The following is a 21,542-nucleotide window of genomic DNA, read 5'->3' as shown; positions in this document are numbered from 1 at the left end:
CAAACGTAGTTATTAATTAAATGAAAAGAGTTATTTTTGGAATAGTTGTCCATACTTTGGGATATATTTATTGTATAAGAATTTTAATATTTATGTGTTTTAGAAACTATTGGATTTAATAGAAGACCTGAAAAAAAAACTGATAAATGAAAAAAAAGAAAAGTTAACATTGGAATTTAAAATTCGAGAAGAAGTTACACAGGAGTTTACTCAGTATTGGGCTCAAAGGGAAGCTGACTTTAAGTAAGTTGTTTATTTCATGACCTGATAAAAATTGAGTTTTTAATTTACTTTAAGTTTTTTAGTTTCATTTCTGGATTCTGATTTCTTTTTTACAAGTTTCAGAATATTTAATAGTAATCCTCATGCATTAAGTTTGCTTTTAATCTGTGCTATACTTAATTTTGGAAGTTTAGAACAAACAATGTTTTGTTTTCTGTTTTTTAAATGGAATTAATTTGTGTTATGAAGGGAAACACTCCTTCAGGAACGAGAGATATTAGAAGAAAATGCTGAATGCCGTTTGGCTATCTTCAAAGATTTGGTTGGTAAATGTGACATTCAAGAAGAGCCAACCAGTGGAGTTTGTGCTGTGAAAGTTGAAACTGAGGTATGATAACTCAAATACTATAAAATTCCAGTGAGATTTTGGTATGAGGATGTAGTATGTGATATTAATGATGAGAAACATTAATATAGGTTACAATTAAAACAGTCTAACTGTGGCTTTATTGTAATTAGGCCTGTTTTGTTTGGAATCTACTTGTACATTGTTTAAATATAATTATGGGGCTTGAAAAAATCTATAATTATGTTAGATTTATATAATTTTGGCATTGCTTGAGTCATTGTATGGACTATGGGACAGACAGATTCCTTCTTTCTGATTATAGGGTACCTTCCTCAGAATAATCTTAAACTTCAGTTTTTAAGTTAAATTTAAAGGTATATATAAAGGTGAGGAGTCATTTACTTATGTTTTCATTAAAACAGAAATATATATAAATTAGTATTGTCCTTCCTGAGCAAATAATACTCCCTAGTCTTAAGGAAAATTCATCCCTTTTTGCTGTTTCCTCTGAAACTGAAGTTGATCAGGCTTATATGGTAGGTTTTTTTTTTTTAATTTCTTATTTTTTTTAATTTTAAAGATTTATTTATTATTTATTTGAAAGGCAGAGAGAGAGAGAAAACAGAGAGATTCACCTGCCAGTTCATTCCCCAAATGCCTGCAGCAGCCAGGGCTGGGCCATGCTGAAACCAGGACCCTAGAACTCCATCTGGGTCTCCCACATGGATGGTAGGGCCCCATATGTTTGGACCATCCTCCACTGCTTTGCCAGGTGCATTAGCAGGGAGCTGGATTGGAAGCAAAACAGACAGCACTCAAACCTGGCCCCACAGTTTTGGAATCTGGTGTCATAAGTGATTGTTCAATCTGCTGCACCATAATGGCAGCTGCAGTTGTTTGTTTTTTAATCACTCAGTTCAGGGTCTGTGACAATGATGTCCTGACTCTTGCTGTCAAACCACTGTTCTGTGTCTTGGCTGTGCTTGGGACTTGAACTGAGTTATGAAAATGGAGATTTGTTTCTTTGGCTATTGTATTCTAACAAAGCTCATAGAATAATTGAAACATTACCTAATTAGATTATTATAATTCTGTAATGACCTTTCACAGTTTGTCATGTTTTTATGAGGAAATATCCTCGGGTTCCATATAAAAAATGAGTATGAGTAATAGAATAAAACTTTTTCCTAATTGGGAATGCTTCTGTATAATTTATTTTTAAAAATGTGATGTTATAAATTTTTGGCTTTGCTAAAACTCTAAATCAGGTGATACCACATGTCAGGGTGAAACCCACTGTTAATGTTAGACATGTGGTTTTTGCTGTTTTTAGGAAGCACATAATTATGTAGGATTTGAAGATCTTATTGACTCTCTTCAAGATGATGTCGCTGATATTAAAAAACAGGCTGAAATTGCTCACTTATACATTGCATCTCTTGCTGATCCCCAGGAAGCTATTGCTTGTTTACAACTAAAATTAAGTCAAGTTAAAGCTGAATTAGATAAAACTAAAGAAGAATTAATCAAAACCAAAGAAGAGTTAAAAAAGAGAGATAATGGTAAGTGGATGTATTTTTTTTTTTTTTTTTTGACAGGCAGAGTTAGACAGTGAGAGAGAGAGACATAGAGAGAAAGGTCTTCCTTCCATTGGTTCACCCCCCAAATGGCTGCCATGGCCGGCGTGCTGCACCGACCGAAACCAGGAGCCAGGTACTTCCTCCTGGTCTCCCATGCGGGTGCAGGGCTCAAGCACTTGGGCCATCCTCCACTATGTTTCCAGGCCACAGCAGAGAGCTGGACTGGAAGAGGAGCAACCGGGACAGAACCAGCGCCCCAACTGGGACTAGAACCCAGTGTGCCGGCACCACAGGCAGAGGATTAGCCTGGTGAGCTGCGGCGCTGGCTAGTAAGTGGATGTATTTTACACCTGTGTAAATACTATGAGAACATAAAAGTAAAGTTGGTAAATATAAGAAAATTATACAGCTTATTTAGCACAGTGTCTAGAAAATTCCTTAACCTAGGTAATATATTTTAATATTTTACCATTTATATTACTTTACAGTAATTCACTACTAAAAATATACTTGGCCATCCTTTACTTTTGTATTTTATGAAAAATCATCAATTTTAAAGGCAGAGCAGTAGAGACAGAGAGCACTCTTGTCTGTTAGTTTATCCCTTAAATGCCCACAATGGCCATAGCAAGCCTTCTTCTGGAGCTGGAATCTGAGAATTCAATCCAGATCTCCCTTGGGTGACCGGAATCCAGTTACTAGAGTGATTATTGCTGCCTCCCAGTATCTGCATTATTAGGAAGCTAGAATCAGTAGCAGGAACTCTGAATTAAACTCAGGTACTCCAGTGTGAGATACAGGCTTCTTAGTTGGCATCTTAACTTTTAGGCCAAGTACTTTTCAAAAGTACTCAACTATTCAAAAGAAAACACTTCAACTAAGTATTAGTGTTATAGTAAGAAATCTCATAGGATAATATAAAGTTGTAACTCTTGTTCTCTGGGCACGCCACTGTAAGAAATGCTGCTCTGGGCTTGCAAGTTTGAGAAAGAGTAACTCCTGTGGAGTGGTTTAAAATAGATTGAAGCTTCATTGTTTTTCTGAGGATATTTTACATTTTTAAGAGAGTACTTAAAAATGTTAATGGAAAAGGGGAAATAGAAAATAAATTTGTTTTCATGTAAAAAGTTTTTGAAATACATGCATAGTTTTTCATAATACTCATTTTCCATTAGTTTTTTGAGGTACCTTCCTGTAGGATTATTTGTGACATCTAGGTTTTGAGAGAATTAAATGAAATACTCTGCCTTAGATGGGTAGAGAATAGCAGGTAAGTTGATGCTTCTGTCTTTGAAGTGGACCAGAAAAGCACTAACTCCATTTCTTCTTTGATGTTATGCCAGTTCTTTACTGTTTAACATGTCACTCATTTTTATCCTAAGTTTTGAAAGTGGAATTTTTCTTAAACATTACTCTCTTATAGTTGAGTCTGTGCCTTTCTGTGCTATCCAAATCCTTTTTCCTGAATTTAGTACTTGATAAGTGTCTACTGCAGCTTATGTTTCATGGTTACTCAGTCATCTGTTTCTTAGATAACTACTTACTTTCAATATTCTTTCTTTTTTCAGAATCAGATTCATTTGTTCAAGGCCTCAAGAAATCTAGTAAGGTAATACTTTAAGCTTATTTTAGCTTGTTAAGGACCAAAGGAGCACATATTATGATTAGATACATTTATTTTAGAACTAATTATAATTGGGCCATCTTCTACTGCTTTCCCAGGCCATAGCAGAGAGCTGGATCAGCAGTGGAGCAGCTGGTACTGAAGCCAGCTTCCATATGGGATGCATGCATTGCAGGTGGCAGCTTTGCCTGTGACGCCACAGTGCCGGCCCCAAGGGATATCTTAAAAAATACTTTTTATTTATTTTTTATAATTAATTTATTTCAAAGACAGTGAGAGACAGAGAGATGTCCCATCTGTTTGTTCACTCCAAATTCTGCTATGGCCAGGGCTGAGCCAAGCTGAAGCGAGAAGCCAGGAATTCATTTTCAGTGTCCTGCCTGGGATCCAACTACTTGAACCATCACCTGCTGCATCTCAGGGTATGCATTGGCAGTAAGCTAGAACCAGGAGCTGAGCTGGGATTTGAAATCAGTTACTCCATTATGGGATGCAGCATCCCAAGCAGCATCTTAGCCACTGTCCAAATGCCCATATGCTACACCCCTTTATTGCTTTTTATTTTTTATAACTCACCAATTTATGACTCAAAAATTATAATTTTATCTGTATGTTCTGGCAATGAAACATTTGCTGATTCTGTAATGTAAAATGACACTTTTATATTATCACATTTTATGTTTTTCTCCAAATGGATTGCTGCTAGTCCTTGCCCTTATCATACCTTTAATTATTTCAGAGTTGTAGTTAATTGCCGAGTTTTGTTCTTCCTTTTTCTGGATAAGTCCATATTCTGCCCTTTTTCTGCTTGGCTTTTATAGGGAAGCCATGTCTTGTCTTTGCCTCTAAAGTAATAATCTGGATGACTGATCTAGAAGCTCCATTTTTAAAGCTGTATGTAGGTTTTATATCTTTGAATGTACATTGGTGGAAAACTAAGACCTAAACAATTTTTCTGGAAATTGTTAAATTATAAAATAACACTACTCATTCTTAGTAGCCTTTATTTACAAAACAAATAACTGCCCGAGTCACCAGTTTACTTTAGGGTAAAACTTAAGAAATACCTTAGAAAATGTTTCATCAAATTTGAAAATAAAAGTTTTTATAATACACTACTGATAATTTATATGGTTTTACATTTATTATGGTTTTCTCTTTGTGAATTAATGTAAACTTATTTCCTTTGGAACAAGGTTGATACATCTTTAATAAACAATAAATTGACTTCTGATGAAACAGTTGAAGTGCCTAAGGACGGCAAAATTAAAACCTATTCAGAAAGAAAAAGATTAAGTGATTATGAACTTCAACAAGATGAACCACCAGCAAAGAAAGGTAACTCCTTCAACTACTAGCTGTAGGGTTTTTAAGGAACTAATATCTAAACCAGAAAATAGTTGCAAGATGGAGGAAATTTACTTGTCTGAAGAAGTCCTGAGAAAATCTAAATGTCATGAAGTTTTAGGTTAGCATGTTATAAAGTGTTTGGAGAATGGGTATACTTAAAGCTGTGCTTTTTTTTTTTTTTTTTTTTTTTAATATTTTTATTATTTGTGAGGTAGAGTTACAGACAAGGAGATGGGGAGAGACTGACAGAATAGTTTTCCATCTGCTGGTTCACTCCCCAGAAGATAGTAAGGGACAGAGCTGGGCCATTTAGGAGCCAGGAGCTTCTTCCAGGAGCAGGGCCCTAAGCACTTGGGAATCAGATCTTCCATCTGCTGGTTCAGTCCCCAAATGGATGCAATGACTAGGGCTGTGCCAGGTTGAAGCAAGGAGCCAGGAGCTTCTAGGTCTCTCACATGGGTGCAGGGGCCCAGGGACTTGGGCTGTCTTCCATTGTGTTCCCAGGCATTTCAGCAGGGAGCTGGATGGGAAGCAGCTGGGGCTTGATGCATACAGCATGCCAGCACTGTGGACTGGGGCTTAACTTGCTGTGTCACAGCACTGGCCCCCAACAAAATAGATTTTAAAAAATTTATTAGATTTTTGCTAATTATGCATCTAATCTAAGCCTAGTTTAATGTATACCAACTATAACTGTTAAAGTTGGTCAGATTTAATAACCTTTTTTTAATTTTTAAAGGACTTACACCGACTAGTTCAGCTATCAGAGAACAAAAGAAAAGCGAAATGCAACACAGCAGTCCAGAAAACAGGGAAGACATTACAGTTTTACAAGATAATGAAAGGCTGAAAACACTTTTACTTGTTGAAGATGAACTTAAAAATGAAAAGGAAGAAAAAACAGAATTAAATAAACAGATTGTTAATTTGCAGCAAGAACTTTCTTTATCTGAAAAAAAGAGTTTAATGTTAAGCATAGAGGTTCAAAAAATTCAGTCAGATTATAACAGTGCAATTGCTGAATTACATGTACTTAAAGGTATAAATCAAGAACAGGAGGAAAAGATCAAGAGGTTATCAAAGGAGATAGAAACTGCTACAAGAAACATCACAAATAATGTTTCAAAAATAAAATTAATGCAAACAAAAATAGATGAACTGCGTTCATTTGACTCAGTTTCTCAGATCTCAAACATAGATTTACTCCATCTTAAGGATCTGTCAAATGATTCTCAGGAAGAGAACCTGGCAAATACCCAGGTATACCAATTAGATAGTGATTATTTGATAAGTAGGCACGCTAAGGAATATTGTGTTCAAGAATTTAGTAGAGATAATGCTTTCCACACTAGTATTGAAGCTATTTGGGAAGAATGTAAGGAGATTGTAAGGGCCTCCTCCAAAAAAAGTCATCAGATCCAGGAACTAGAAAAGCAAATTGAAAAATTAAAAACAGAAGTAGAAAGCTATAAAGATGAAAGCCATCGACTAAAAATAAAAGAATGTGATGTTAAAAATCAAGGTGACCTACTGAAAGAAAAAGAAAATATTATACAACAGCTGAAGGAAGAATTACAAGAAAAAAATAATCATCTTGGTGATCAAGAACAGCGTGTAGTTGAAGGAAAGAGAGCACTGTCAGAACTTACACAAGACATTACTCGCTATCAGGAAAAAATAAAAGAACTTGAAACAATCTTAGAGACCCAGAAAGATGAGTATAAGCATTCAGCCAAATTAGAACAAGATATTTTGGAAAAGGAATCTATCATTTTAAAGTTAGAAGGAAATTTAAAGGAATTTCAAGCAGATCTTCAGGATTCTCTCAAAAACACCAAAGATTTAAGTGAAAAGGAAGTCAAGTTGAAAGAAGAAATCGTACAATTAACAAATAATTTGCAAGATATGACTCATTCACTTCACTTAATGGAAGAAGAAAAAGAAGCCAATAGGCAAGAAACAAAAAAGTAAGCTAAATGTTATTCAGGATGTTTTAAGATATGCAAAGTATTCATTTTTCTGTGTAGCTTTTAAACCTTTAGATCGACGTAACAATCTGGTAAAGTTTAGCATGTGTAATGAACAAAATTTTTGAACTTTGTTCATATAATAAGCCTTTGAATCAAAAATTATATGGAGAGAATAGCTTAATAATAATATTAACTGAAGAACTAGATCATAGTTTGGACGTTGTGAATTTGTGAAAAGATGTAATTTTGCCAAAATAGTTACAGTTCACTTAGTGACCTTTGTGATAGTAACCTTTGTGATTAATGGTGCATGATTATAGAAAGGTGGTGTTTCTTTTTTAGATTGAAAGAAGAGCTCTGTGCAAGCGCTGCTCTTACTCAGAGTCTCAAAGCAGATCTTCAGAGAAAGGAAGAAGACTATGCTGAGCTCAAAGAGAAACTGACTGATGCTAAAAAGCAGATTGAGCAAGTACAGAGAGAAGTAAGTTCCTTAAAAATTGGTGGGGCCAATTTAACATGATAAAGTTCATTTTCCTTATATATTATTTAGACATTAATTTTAGAATTGAAGGGAATGTTGGTCAACTTCATAATTTTTTTAAAGTGAAAAGAGTGATTTGAGAGGAAAATATAGTGAGCTCAAACTGAAGGATGTCAAACATTAAGAAAAATATATGCGCTCTGTGGGTTGATAATCTTTTTTTTCTTGAAAGGATTATCAATTCAAGTCCTCCAAAAAAAGGTAGAAAGCAGCTTGTGTTTGCAGATAGTATTAAGGAGAGTCTGTTATGTGACTTATGTAATAACAAGTCTATTATAATTAATTTTAAAATAGAGAATGTGATCACATGATTCCAAATCCATAATGTACAAAAACATTCAGTGAGAAAAAAAATCTCCCCCCCTCCTTCTAAGTCATCCAGTTTGCCTCCGAGGCATCAGATTTTGCTAATTACTTTGTCTACACTTCTGCCTCCCTTCTTTTCTCTATCCTGCTTTTCTTCCTATGAAATATGACAATGTAAATACTGTCTTTTCATTTTAGGATAGCCTCACTGTCAATCCATATCTGTATATAAAGTATTTATGAGTGAATTCTCGTGACAACAGTGTGTATTTATTATTAATTTGTCATATTGTTAGGTGGTTCAGGTGGTTCTTACACTTACACTGATACAAATTATCCAGCATTGCCATTTTGAACATTTGCAAGTCTCTCTGATATAAATTTTTAGAAGTGGAATTTATGGGACATTGTTTTGTACATTTGTAAATTCAATATTTATTACCCTCCTTAGAGGTTACACCAATTTACTTGCCATAGCAATGCATAAGAATGAGTGTTTGGTTTTTTATAACCTTATCTACAAAGCAGTAATATTTTATCATTTATTTGAAAGTCAGAATTACAGAGAGAGAGAGAGAGAGAGAGAGAGAAAATCTTCCATCTGCTGGTTTACTCCCCAAATGGCTGCAACCAGGAGCCAGGAGCTTCATCTGAATCTCCCACATGGATTGTGGGGCCCAAATACTTGGGCCATCAGTTGCTGCTTTTACCAGGCTATATTGGAAATGGAGTAGCTGGGACATAAACTATCATTGATATGGGATGCTGGCATCACAAGCAGCAGCTTTTTCTGTTAGACCACATCGCCAGTCCCTAATGAGCATCTTTTTGCTTTTTTTTTTTTTTTAATGTGAACTATCTGCTCATGTACTTGCCTTTTAATTTTGGGTTATTTTATTTTATGTGTTTTTTCATTACTTTGTACTTACTAGGTGCTTTTTAGATATTAAGAAAATTAGCTTTTGGGGAATGTGGATTGGAAAGTTTTCTCCCAGTTGCTGGTTTTCTTGATTTTGATTATGGCTGGTTTTTTTTTGTTTTTTGTTTTTTGCCTTGGAGCAGATTTTTATTTTCTTTCCTCCCTTCCTCCCTCCCTTCCTACTTTCCTTCCTTCTCTGCAAAAGATTTACTTTAGATCTAAGTATGTTCATAGGTTGAAAATACTGAATGGAAGATTTTGATTTTTTAAATTTAAACTTATTAATTTGTGTTTTATGACCGCCTGATTTTGTTTTATATTTTGACCTTCTCCAAAGACTAAGAAACTTTAAGAAATTTTTTTTGTCGTTTAAGTTAGTTACAAAAAAATACTTAGGGGCGGCACTGTGGCGTAGCAGGTTAGGCTGCTGTCTGCAGTGCCAGCATCCTATATGGGTGCCAGTTCAAGACCCGGCTGCTCCACTTCCCATCCAGCTCTCTGCTATTGCCTGGGAAAGCAGTAAAAGATGGCCCAAGTCCTTAGGCCCCTGCTCCCGAATGGGAAGACCCGTAGGAAGCTCCTGGCTCCTGGCTTCGGATTGGCGCAGCTTCAGCCATTGCAGCCAGTTGGGGAGTGAACCAGCAGATGGAAGCCTTCTCTCTCTCTCTGTCTCTCCTTCTCTCTCTGTGTAACTCTGATTTTCAAGTAAAATAAAATAAATCTTTTAAAAAAATACTATACTGATGCTGTTTTGAGAATACCTACAGAGCTTGAGATCCTTTGAATCTTTGGACCAGTGGTCATGAATTTTAAACAATAAAATGCTATCATCACTAAACTAATCAAATTATTTTGTGAATATTACTTTGTAGGTATCTGTAATGCGTGATGAGGAGAAATTACTGAGGGTTAAAATTAATGAACTGGAGAAAAAGAAAAATCAGTGTTCTCAGGAAATAGATATGAAACAGCGAACCATTCAACAACTCAAGGTAAAGGCTGTTTTTAAGGATGGTTTAAAACATAAGTTTTTAATAAATTCTTTTTTAACATTTTTTGGAATCAAAAAATAAATGACTTAAATAAGTCCATAGTGACTTGCTGCTAACAAATAGAATGTGGAAAAATAATAGCAACTGTACTATGAAGAAAATTAGCAAATACCATCTTTTTTTTTTTTTTTTTTTTTTTTGGTCGTAAAGAGTATCTATTTGAGAGGTAGAGTTACAGACAGAGAGAGGGAGAGATGGAGAGAAAGATCTTCCATCTGCTGTTTCACTCCCAAGTGGCCACTACAGCTGGAGCTGAGCCAAAGCAAAGCCAGGAGCCAGGAGCTTCTTCCAGGTCTCCCACGCTGGTGAAGGAGCCCCAGTACTTGGGAGATCTTCTATTGCTTTCCCAGGCCATAAACAGAGAGCTGTTTATTTAATTGAAAGGAAGAAAGAGCACCCAAGACACCAACAGATGCTTGCATGGGATGCTGGCACCACAGGCAGAGGCTTAACCTACTGTGCCACAGTGCTGACCCCACAAATAGCATCTTAACCAAATGTTTCATAATGCCATCGCCAGCATTAAGTCTTACTATTGGTAATATGTACTTTCTGATTTGATACAGAAGAGCACATTGATGTAGAAGGACACTTTCCCTCTGTGGTATACTTCCCCCAAATTTATAACCTCAGTCTATTCATGAGAAAGCATCTGACAAACCCAGTCTGAGGATGTTTGCAGCGCCTTATCAGTGTAAAGTGTCAAAGGTGTTAAAGATGAAGATAGGTGAACAGCGACAGATTTAAGACTACTACAGAGACATGATGACTGAATGCAGTGTTATCTCCCAAAAAGATCCTGGGACAGAAAAAGAAGAGCAACTGGGAAACTGATTGCTAATCATTTTTTTTTTTTTTAAGATTTATTTTATTTATTTGAAAGGCAGATTTACAGAGAGAGAGAGAGAGAGAGGTCCTCCATCTGTTGGTTCACTCCCCAAATGGCCGCAACAGCCAGAGATGAGGCAGGCTGAAGCCAGGAGCCAGGAGCTTTTACCAGGTCTCCCCTGTGGGTTGCAGGGACCCAAGCACTTGGGCCATCCTCCACTGCTTTCCCAGGCACATTAGCAGTGAGCTAGATTGGAAGTGGAACAGCAGGGATTCAAACTGGAGCCCATATGGGATGGTGTTGCTGCAGGCAGTGGGATATCCCACTATGCCACAATGCTGGCCTCCAGTTACTAGTCTTATATCTATGTTAATTTCTTGATTTTTGGTAAAGTAAATCATGATAATATGATGGGGAAACTGAATTGAGGTTATATAACAAAATGCTATTTTCACAATTCTTCTGTAATGCTAAAATTATTTTTTTTTAATATTTTTAAAAAGCTAAAAATTAGTCTAGGCTTTCTCACACATTCTTTTTAAAATTACACTTGATAAGCAAAATCCCTTTATTGTAAGTGATTATAATCTTTATGCAAGTTAAATTGTAAGATGACAATAAAAAATGGATTCGTTGTATGCTTTCAAGTTTTGCTTTTAAATGGAGCAAACTGATGAATGTTCAGGTATAAACACATGAGTTTAATTCTTAATGAAGTATAATCCTACTAAAGCAGTATATATGTTCATAATAGAATTTAAAGATTTCTAGATTCTGTAATCTAAGAGTCTTGAAATGTGGAGCTAGTGATGAAATTAGATGAGATTGGGAGTGAAATTTGAGTTAGCTTCTGGTTAAACTTAAAATTCTAGCATTTCCAGTCCCCATAAGTTAATCTTGCCTCCTGTGATTCGGGTTACATTTTCCAATACTACAACTACTTTCTAGTAGAGGGGGAAGGAGGCTCTGTTATTTCTGCATCTTGAATTTAGTAATGGGGAATTTTTAAATGGTTTTCCTTCTTAGTTTTATGTTAAGTACATAGTAGACTTCTGTTTTCTCTTGTTTTCCTTTTGTAGTATATAGTGTGTGTTTATTCTCACCCTGCCCTTTTCTCCAAGGTGAAAGAAACTTGGAAGTTTGACACTTAACAGCCTTGTAGAAGATTGATTTTACACTTAATTTTGAGCCCTGATTTCAAGACCCACTATTAAATGTTATTGTATATTGAAATTAATTTTGCATTTAATTAATATTCTTTCATTTTATAGGAGCAGCTAAGTAATCAGAAAGTGGACGAAGTGATACAACAGTATGAGAGAGTATGCAAAGGTCAGGAACAAATTTGTATTTTCTCCACGAATATGATTGCAAAATATGTGGTCACCGTAATAATTGGGTAATAGTTTCCTTTGGAAATTTGGAATTGAAGTGAGGGCAACATAAGTTTGCCAAAAGAGAAAAGCATAATTTTATTTTAAAGATTTATTTGAAAGTTGGAGTTGCAGAGAGAGAGAGAGAGAGAGAGAGAGAGAGAGAGAGAGAGAGGTCTTCCCCAGTTAGCCTCAATGGCCAGAGCTATGCTGATATGGAGCCAGGAGCCAGGAGCTTCTTCCAGGTCTTCCATGCGGGTGCAGAGGCCCAAGCACTTGGGCCATCTGCTTTCCCATGCCATAGCAGAGAGCTGGATTAGAAGTGGAGCAGCGAAGATTCGAACCGACGCCCTTATGGGATGCCAGCACTGCAGGTGGCGGCTTTATCTGCTATGCTACATCCCTGGCCCCAGCATAATTCTAATGAATAACTTACCATATTAAAGTAGAAAAATAAACTAGTAAGAAATAAAAGCAATGTTGATTTCTTGAAAATGACAAGGGTTTTATGAAAAATAAAGTCAGAGTTATAAATGTCACAGTATAATTTGTGGAATAAGATTGTGTAAAACATATACTGCAAGTAAAATGTCATTAAAATTTGTATTTTTAAAGAAATTTTAAAAGCCACTTAATATTTTATATTTATTAATTTGAAAGACAAATAATAACAGATACAGAAAGAGAGTGAGAGTGGGAGTGAGCAGGAGTGCTCTCATTTGCTGGTTCATTTTCCAGATGCCCACAAGGGTCAGGGCTGTGCAACATTGAAACAGGGACTGGGAGCCCGGTCCCGGTCTACCATGTGAGTGGCAGGGACCCAGTTAAGTTTCACTGCTGGCTCCCAGGGTGTTTATTTAGTAGGAAGCTATAATCAGGAGCCAGAGCCAGGAATTGAACCCGGGCACTCTGGTGTGGAATGTTTCATCCTAACAGGTGCCTTAACTTCTAGGCTATCCCTCCTAACACTTTAGATTCAAATTCTCAATGCTGAATTATGCTTTTCTTAATGAAGTTATATTGATTTATTTATTGGAATATTATAAAATTATAGATGATAAGCATGTATTTCTTTTCTTAACCTTATGTGGATTTTTCTTTTCTCAATCATTCACCCCTTGAATTCTTAGTTGTGTGAATGATACGCTGCAGCTTGTATCTAAGTTTGCGATAGATTTACTGTGAAATATCAAACTTTGATTACTAATCCCTTTCCCTACTTATGACTTTCTACCTGTTTTCAAATAACCTACTTAATCATTTCTCTCTTGAAGGCTTCCTTAGATGTTATAGTTCTCATTGATGCTTTACCTTGAATGTTAAGCATTTGATTGCCAATTTATATTTTTAAAGATTTATTTATTTACTTATTGGAAAGGCAGACAGACAAAGAGAGAGAGAGACACAAAGAGAGAGATTGATCTTTCATCCACTGGTTCACTACCTAAATGGCTGCAGTGGCCAGGGCTGGAATAGGCTGAAGCCAGGAGCCTGGTACTTCTGGATTTCCCATGTGGGTAACAAAGGCCCAAGCACTTCAGCCATCTTCCTGCTGCTTTCCCAGGAACGTTAGCAGGGAGCTGGAACAGAGGTGGAGCAGGCCAGTCTTGCACTGTTGCTCATTTGGGAAGCCAACATCCCCGGCAGTAGTTTTACCTGCTATGGCACAACGCCAGTCCCTGCTTGTTCATGTGATAGTAATGTATTTTATATGGTGACAGCCAGTAGCTATCTTTTTTTTTTTTTCTAAACTTGAAGATTAATTTTTTTCTGTGGAGATTCCTTTTTAATACGTTCATACTTTTTTTTTTTTTGATCATCCAAGCATCCATCTGTGCATCAGGTAAGTATTTAGTGCATCATATATGCCAGTAATATTTTAGGAATTGTGGGTATAGTAGTGAATAAGAGATAGATTCTGTCTATTTAGAACTCATATTTTACTTAATAAAAGTATTTTAATTTTAGAAACAACAAAAGTTGGGTTGTTGGATGTTATTAATTTCTAAAATGTTTTCCCTCAACTTTTAGATCTGAATGTGAAAGAAAAAATAATTGAAGGTATGCGATTGACACTAGAAGAACAAGAACAAACTCAGGTAGAACAAGATCAAGTGCTGGAGGCTAAATTGGAGGAAGCTGACTGGCTGGCCACAGGTAAAATAAGATGGCCTACATATCTCAAAACATATTTTTAAATTTTGTAAATATTTATTTGAGAGACAGAGATACTGACAAAAGGCAAACAGAAAGAGGAAAAGAGAGCTTCCATCTGATGGTTCACTACCCAAATACCCACAACAGCCATGACTGGGCTAGGTTGGAAAATGGGAAATAGGAAGGCAGGTCTCTCACGTTGGTGGCAGGAACCCAATTACTTGATCCATTACCTCTGACTCCCAGGCTTTACATTGATGAGATACTGGAGTCAGGATCCAGAGCTGGAAGTCAAATCCAAATACTCTGTTCCTAGCATTTTAACCATCTGGCTAAACACCTACCCCTATTTTCTTTATTTTTCTAGATTTCTTCTATTTTAAAGTAGCAGCGTATTTATTATAGTTTGTAACAGAAAAATGTTTGGTGTGTTTCTTGAATGTCTTGTCATTTTCCACTGTAATAAACATTGTTTTATCTAATGAAATTACATGTTGTAAAGGAATAACTTGTGAATTATATAACTTGTGGATAACCAGACATGAAGAGAGTTTTTCAGGAATATGTGGGAAAATTTGACAGTTATTTACTAATAATAAAGCTATGTGTGATTCTTGTAGAAAAGACAAGAAATTTAGAATTAGGAAATTGCCTGTGCCATTTTATATATAATCTTGGCAGGACATTTTTGCTGACTCAGCCTACTTGTTCCCTCTCTGAAAAATGTGGTTGATGGTGATAAAGCCATGTATACTATTGCACATTATTATATGAGTATCAGATAAGATGATAAATACAAGAACAGTTTATAATTCCTAAAACTATATTTTTTAGATTTATATTTTACTTGAGGGTCAGGGTTAGAGAGAGATGCAGAGACAGAGAGAGATATTTTCCATCCTCTGGGTCACTCCCTGTGTGTCCGCAACGGCCAGGATTGTGCTAGGCCAAAGCTGGGAGCCAGGAGCTTCTTCCAGGTCTGCCACGTGGGTAACAGGGGCCCAAGCATTGGGCCATCTTCTCTTGCTTTTCCCAGAACATTAACAGGGAGCTGAACTGGAAGTGAAGCAGCTGTGGCGTTATCCACAATGCTGGGACCAAAACTCTATTTTGGTGGATGAAATTGTGATGATGATGAGAGTGATGATGATGATGATGATGATGATGGTGGTGATGGGTACATGCCTCTTCTTACGTTGCTACACACTTTCATTGCCTTGGCATACCTTTTTTTTTTGAGGTTTGCATGAATTATCATATGTAATTAAGGCCAGTATGAATTTATACTGTGTACTTGGAGCATTATTTATTTTGTTCCTGAAAAATCCCTGTAGTTCCTTTTCACTCAGAATTTAAGAATCTTAAAAGTTCGGCTGAAAAGTTGAAAGCGTATTGTATTAGATTGCTTGGCCATCCTGACATACAGTCGAAACTTATTCTTAATGTCTGGTTATATATAAGTTATATAATTCACATGTTACTGAGTTCCTGAAAGATCCCTTTAGTTCCTCTTCACTAAGAATCTGATAAGAATTCTTAAAGGGGCCAGCACCATGGTACAGTGGGTTAATCCTCCACCTGCGGTGCTGGAATCCCATATGGGTGCAGGTTCTAGTCCCGGCTGCTAGTCTTCCAGTCCAGCTCTCTGCTGTGGCCTGGGAAAGCAGTACAAGATGGCTCTAGTGCTTGGGCCCCTATACCTGCATGGGAGACCAGGAAGAAGCACCTGGCTCCTGGCTTCGAATCAGCATAGCTCCAGCCGTTGCGGCTATTTGGGGAGTAAACCAACGGAAGGAAGACCTTTGTTTTATCTTTTCCTTCTCACTATCTGTAACTCCACCTCTCAAATAAATAAATAAAATCTTGAAAAAAAAAAGAATTCTTAAAAGTTTAGCTGTCTCAGTTTCATTTTGGTTTTGTTCTTCTGAGCTCTGCTGAATTTTGACTATATCCATATCACTTATATTTCCATGTGGTATACTTTTGGCTTGTAGTTTAAAAAAATAATATTATGTTTTCAAAATCAGAATTGAAAAGGTGGAAAGAAAAATGCAAAGAAATGGAAACCAAATGTAATCAAAGTTCAAATAAAGACCTTGAAGATTCAGATGTGCTTCATAAAAAGCTCAGTAAGCTTCAAGATGAGTTACAGGTATGATTTTATCTATTGGTATACCTGTGTATCTATGTTGATTATATTTCCATTATACATCCTCTTATGATTCAGTATTTTATATTTTGTACTTAATGTAGATATGGATAAAACAATACCTGGGAATTATTAATACATGAACATAAATTTTCAGGGCACTGTGCAATTACATGGGAAAAAAATTCTGAAGATACAAACTGTTATTGAGTTCCAATGGAAATGCAGTGGTTGGAATCTCAATTTTATATTTTATGCATTTAATTTTAAAATCACCACTTTAATATCTTTGTAGCCATATATCTATTCCTTTGTTGGATACTGCAATGGAGAAGGTAACTATTAACTGTATTTTTGGGACTCAAGGAAGCATAATAATGATTTTGAAAAGTTGTCTGCATCTAAATTATTTTTTTAATTTCAGGCTGTATATAATCAGATACTAAAAAAGTACAGAAACTTATAGTTATACGTAGCTATAAGGAAGAAAACACCATTAATTATGAAAAATAATATATCAACTATATTGAGAAAGTTCATATAAAGCACTGGTATATTTTGTATTGTTCTAAAATAATGTGATTTCTTTCTTAGATTATGAACTTTGTAATACTGGAATGCACTGCTATAGTTCATCTAGTACAGTGGTTCTAAAAATTTTTAGTCTTTTTTATTTCAAACAAGTTTTTACTTGAATTTTTTGATATATAAAATATATACTTGTGAACCCTAAGGATTGGTAGAACTCAGCTTAAATATCATTGATCACCTGTATTCACTGTCCAGCTGTTTTGAATGTTCCTCCAGTTAACATAGGCTATTCTTTCTTTCTTTATTTAAAGATTTTATTTATTTGAGAGGTAGAGTTACAGAGAGAGGGAGGGACAAACAGAGAGAAAGGTCTTCCATCCGCTGGTTCACTCCCCAGATGGCCACAATGGCCGGTGCAGTGCCGATCCGAAACTAGGAGCCAGGCAGGATTTTCTTCCAGATCTTCCACGTGGGTGCAGGGCCCCAAGGACTTGGGCCATCTTCTACTGCTTTCTCAGACCATAGCAGAGGGCTGGATTGGAAGAGGCAAATCCAAGACTAGAACTGGCACCCATATGGGATGCCGGTTGAGGATTATGCTACTGTGGCACAGTGCTGTCCCCGCTTATTCTTTACTTAGTATCCTAGATAACTAGTAATATTTCAAAGTTAGAACTGCACCATTAGAAATGATCACCCTAAATGATGTCTTTTTTCCCTGGGATTTAGGAATTCCTTCTTCACTGTAACCCTTTCAAAAATTTAATTTTTTTTTTTTTAAGATTTATTTATTTATTTGAGAGGCAGAGTTACAGAGAGCAGGAGAGACAGAGGGAGGGGTCTTCCACCTGCTGTTCACTTCCCAAATGACCACAATGGCCAGTGCCAGTCTCATTCAAAGCCAGGAGCCAGGAGCTTCTTCCAGGTCTCCCATGTAGATGTAGGGGCCCAAGCACTTGAACCATCTTCCACAGCTTTCCCAGGCCATCAGTGGGGAGCTGGCTTGGAAGTGCAGCATCTGGGACTCAAACAGCACCCATATGGAATGCTGACGGCCCAGGTGGAGGCTCAACCTACTACACTACAGTGCTAGACCTATGAATTGTTTATTTCTTAAGCTCACTGATAAAGGAAAAATCTTCAACTGGACTTTACAGCAATAAAGTTTTTCTTTTTTTTAAAGACTCATTTATTTGTTTGAAAGTCAGAGTTACACAGAGAAAGAAGGAGAGGCAGAGTACAAGAGAGAGATGTCTTCCATCTGCTGGTTCACTCTCCAATTGGCGGCAACAGCTAGAGCTACATCGATCTGAAGCCAGGAGCTTCTTCTGTGTCTCCCATGCGGGTGCAGGGGTCCAAGGACTTCGGCCATCTTCTACTGCTTTCCAGGCCATAGCAGAGTGGGATCGGAAGTGGAGCACCTGGGACTTGAACTGGTGCCCGTATAGGATGCCAGCACTGCAAGCAATAGCTTTACCAGCTACGCCAAAGTGCCGGCCCCAGCTATAAAGTTACTAAATGAAGCACTGTTTAAGATAGTAGCTCAGGGGCCAGCACTGTGACGCAGTAGGTTAATGCCCTGGCCTGAAGCTCTGGCATCCCATATGGGTGCCAGTTTGAGATCCAGCTACTCGTCTTCCAATCCAGCTCTCTGCTATGGCCTGGGAAAGCAGTAGAAGATGGTCCAAGTCCTTGGGGCCCTGCACCCACATGGGAGACCTGGAAAAGCTCCTGGCTCCTGGCTTCGGATCGGTGCAGTTCCAGCCGTTGTGGCCAATTGGGGAGTGAACCATCGGATGGAAGACCTCTCTCTCTGCCTCCTCTCTCTGTGTAACTCTGACTTTCAAATGAATAAATAAAATCTTAAAAAAAAAAAAAAGACAGCTCAGCAAATGTGTCTATAATATGAAATAAATTCTGAACATGTCATTTAAAGAAAAGCACAACTTTTAAAAGCATAAAAAGTGATGGCTTGTATGAACATTTTGGAAAAGCAAATTTATTGACTATTGACGTGTGATAATAACATGTACCATTTATATTTATAGGAGACTGAACAAAAGTATAAAGCTGATAGAAATAAATGGTTAGAAGAAAAAACACTGCTTATCAGTCAAGCAAAAGAAGCCGAGAGCCTAAGAAACAAAGAGATGAAAAAATATGCTGAAGACCGGGAGCGTTGCTTAAAGCAACAAAATGAAGTGGTTAGTAACAGTCATATCTTTGTGTTTCATTTGCTTTCCTTGGGGTTTATTCTGAGAGTCTTCTCAGTCTCTGCATGGTTGCCTGGTTTTGTTTGTTTTTTTTCTTTTTTTTGCTTTAAGGCAGATTTTCTATTTGTAAAATAATTTCACTGGCAGAGCTTATCTTGGCTTTTACTTATGTTCTTGTTTTAGCAGTCCATTAAGCAAGTTGGGAAAATACTTAATTGCCTCTCAGTATCAAGAAACTGAATTGAGGAAATCTATTTCTTCTGATTGCTACAATATAGGAATATTTGTTGTTTTACCTACAATAATTACAGTTTTCTCTACAATATTTTAAAACTTTGCATTTTGAATTATAAGTTCTAACTTAGTGTGTATGTTTTATGTCATAAGCCAATTTTATCAGGACTTTTCAAAAAGTCAACTAAATAGGTTTTTTTTTTTTTTTTTTTAAGATTTATTTATTTATTTGAAACTCAGAGTTAAACAGAAAGAGAAGGAAAGGCAGAGAGAGAGAGGTCCTCCATCCGCTGGCTCACTCCCCAGTTGACCACAACGGCCAGAGCTGTGCCAATCTGGAGCCAGGAGCTTCTTCTGGGTCTCCCACACAGGGACAAGAGCCCAAGGTCTTGGGCCATCTACCACTGCTTTCCCAGGGGATAGCAGAGAGCTGGATTGGAAGTGGAGAAACCAGGACTCGAACTGGCTTCCACATGGGATGCTAGCACTGCAGGCAACATCTTTACCTGCTTCACCACAGCCTCAGCCCCTGTTTTCCCTTTTTTAATTGGCTCTTAGTCTATTTGATATGGCAGAGTTGACAGTCAGAAAATGGAAATTAAAAGTCATTATCGGGGCCAATGCTCTCTCTCACAGAGAGGGTGAGGCAGAGAGAGAGAGAGAGAGAGGTCCTCCATCTGCTGGATCACTCCCCAATTGGCCACAGTGGCTGGAACTGTAACAGTCTACAGCCAGGAGCCTCTTCCGGGTCTCCCACTGCCTTCCACTGTGGTTTATGCCACAGTGCTGGCCCCCAGATTGTATCTTACTTGTTTAGTTGTTCCTTAATCTCTTTCAGCATTGCTTTGTAGTTTTCCATGTTTACTTTTGTACCTATTTTTGTGAATTTATCACTAATTATGTCATGAACCTACTAGAAATGCTTCAAAAATTATTTTGCTATAATTTAACCTCTCATTTCCCATATATTGGTAAAACGCTGGCAGTAGCTTAAAAGCTACAGTTCTAGGGGCCAGCGTTGTGGTGCAAGGCTAAGCTACTGCCTGTGATGCCTATGCCAGCAGTCCCAGCTCCTCTGCTTTTGATCCAGCTCCCTGCTAATGTGCCTGAGAAAGCAGCAGAAGATGGCTCAAGTATTTGGTCCTCTGGAGTTTGAAGCTCTTGGCTTCAGCCTGGACCAGCCTTGGCCCGTGTGGCCATTTAAGGAGTGAACCAATAGATGGAAGATCTTTCTATTTGTCTCTTCCTTTTTCTCTCTCTGCCACTTGGCCTTTCAAAATAAGTGAATGCATTTTAAAAAAGAAAAATCTGTAGTTCTAATTGTTTATTGAAATAAGTGTCCAAGAAGCTGATTTGTGGAATGAGATGGGACAAGAATAACTATAGCTTGTGAACATTTAGTTCATGTGATAGTGTTATATAATTTTTTTCAGATTATTTATTTATATGAGAGGCAGAATTAGAGAGAGAGACAGAGAGCTCCCCCATCCACTGATTCACTCCCCAAATGGCTGCAACGGCTGGAGCTGAGCTGAGCTGATCCGAAGCCAGGAGTCAAGAGCTTCTTCCAGGTCTCCCATGCGGGTACAGGGGCCCAAGCACTTTGGCCATCTTCCGCTGCTTTCCCAGGTGCATTGTCAGGGAGCTGGATCAGAAGTGGAGCAGCTAGGATGCTAACCGGTGCCCACAGGGATGCCATACTGCAGGCGGCGGCCTAACCTACTATGCCATGGTGCCGGCCCCATATGTATTTTGTTGTATAGGTAAATATTTTCTCTAGACTTGACAATGTAGTTTGTTAGGTAGTGTCTTCACAGTTGTATTCATGATGTTATGTATAATAACATTTTCTAAACATTCTTAACATTAATCATATTTCAAGATTTACTTTAATATTTTCTCTATTTTTTGATTAGGAGATACTGACAGCACAGCTGGAAGAGAAAAATAATGACCTTCAAAAGTGGCGAGAAGAACGGGATCAACTGGTTGCCGCTTTAGAAATACAACTGAAAACACTGATCTCCAGCAACAAACAGAAAGATTATGAAATTGAGCAATTAAAAGAGATCACATCAGAGGTTTCTAAAACAACGGTTAGTAGAATCTTGTTCTTTCTCTTTTTAGTGAACACAGGAAAAGT

General features: G+C 37.2%; 1 protein-coding gene across 3 annotated transcripts in view; it reads left to right on the top strand.

Annotated features, from left to right (window-relative positions):
* The window catches only part of KIF20B (kinesin family member 20B), a 68,563-nt gene that overhangs the window by 28,209 nt on the left and 18,812 nt on the right, over nt 1-21,542 (top strand). For 2 of the 3 annotated variants that reach the window (XM_062214450.1, XM_062214449.1), the window contains exons 14-26: nt 104-243; nt 472-610; nt 1,905-2,133; nt 3,720-3,760; nt 4,972-5,113; nt 5,865-7,092; nt 7,438-7,576; nt 9,734-9,853; nt 12,014-12,074; nt 14,147-14,272; nt 16,300-16,424; nt 19,001-19,156; nt 21,316-21,495. In XM_062214450.1, coding sequence (XP_062070434.1) covers nt 104-243; nt 472-610; nt 1,905-2,133; nt 3,720-3,760; nt 4,972-5,113; nt 5,865-7,092; nt 7,438-7,576; nt 9,734-9,853; nt 12,014-12,074; nt 14,147-14,272; nt 16,300-16,424; nt 19,001-19,156; nt 21,316-21,495 — 2,826 coding nt within the window. The remainder of the gene's footprint in view (nt 1-103; nt 244-471; nt 611-1,904; nt 2,134-3,719; nt 3,761-4,971; nt 5,114-5,864; nt 7,093-7,437; nt 7,577-9,733; nt 9,854-12,013; nt 12,075-14,146; nt 14,273-16,299; nt 16,425-19,000; nt 19,157-21,315; nt 21,496-21,542) is intronic. The other variant, XM_062214451.1, reaches the window with a different exon arrangement.

The sequence above is a fragment of the Lepus europaeus genome, chromosome 17, assembly GCF_033115175.1.
Source record: "Lepus europaeus isolate LE1 chromosome 17, mLepTim1.pri, whole genome shotgun sequence".
Lineage (NCBI taxonomy): Eukaryota > Metazoa > Chordata > Mammalia > Lagomorpha > Leporidae > Lepus > Lepus europaeus.
This window is presented reverse-complemented; position numbering and strand designations above follow the sequence as displayed.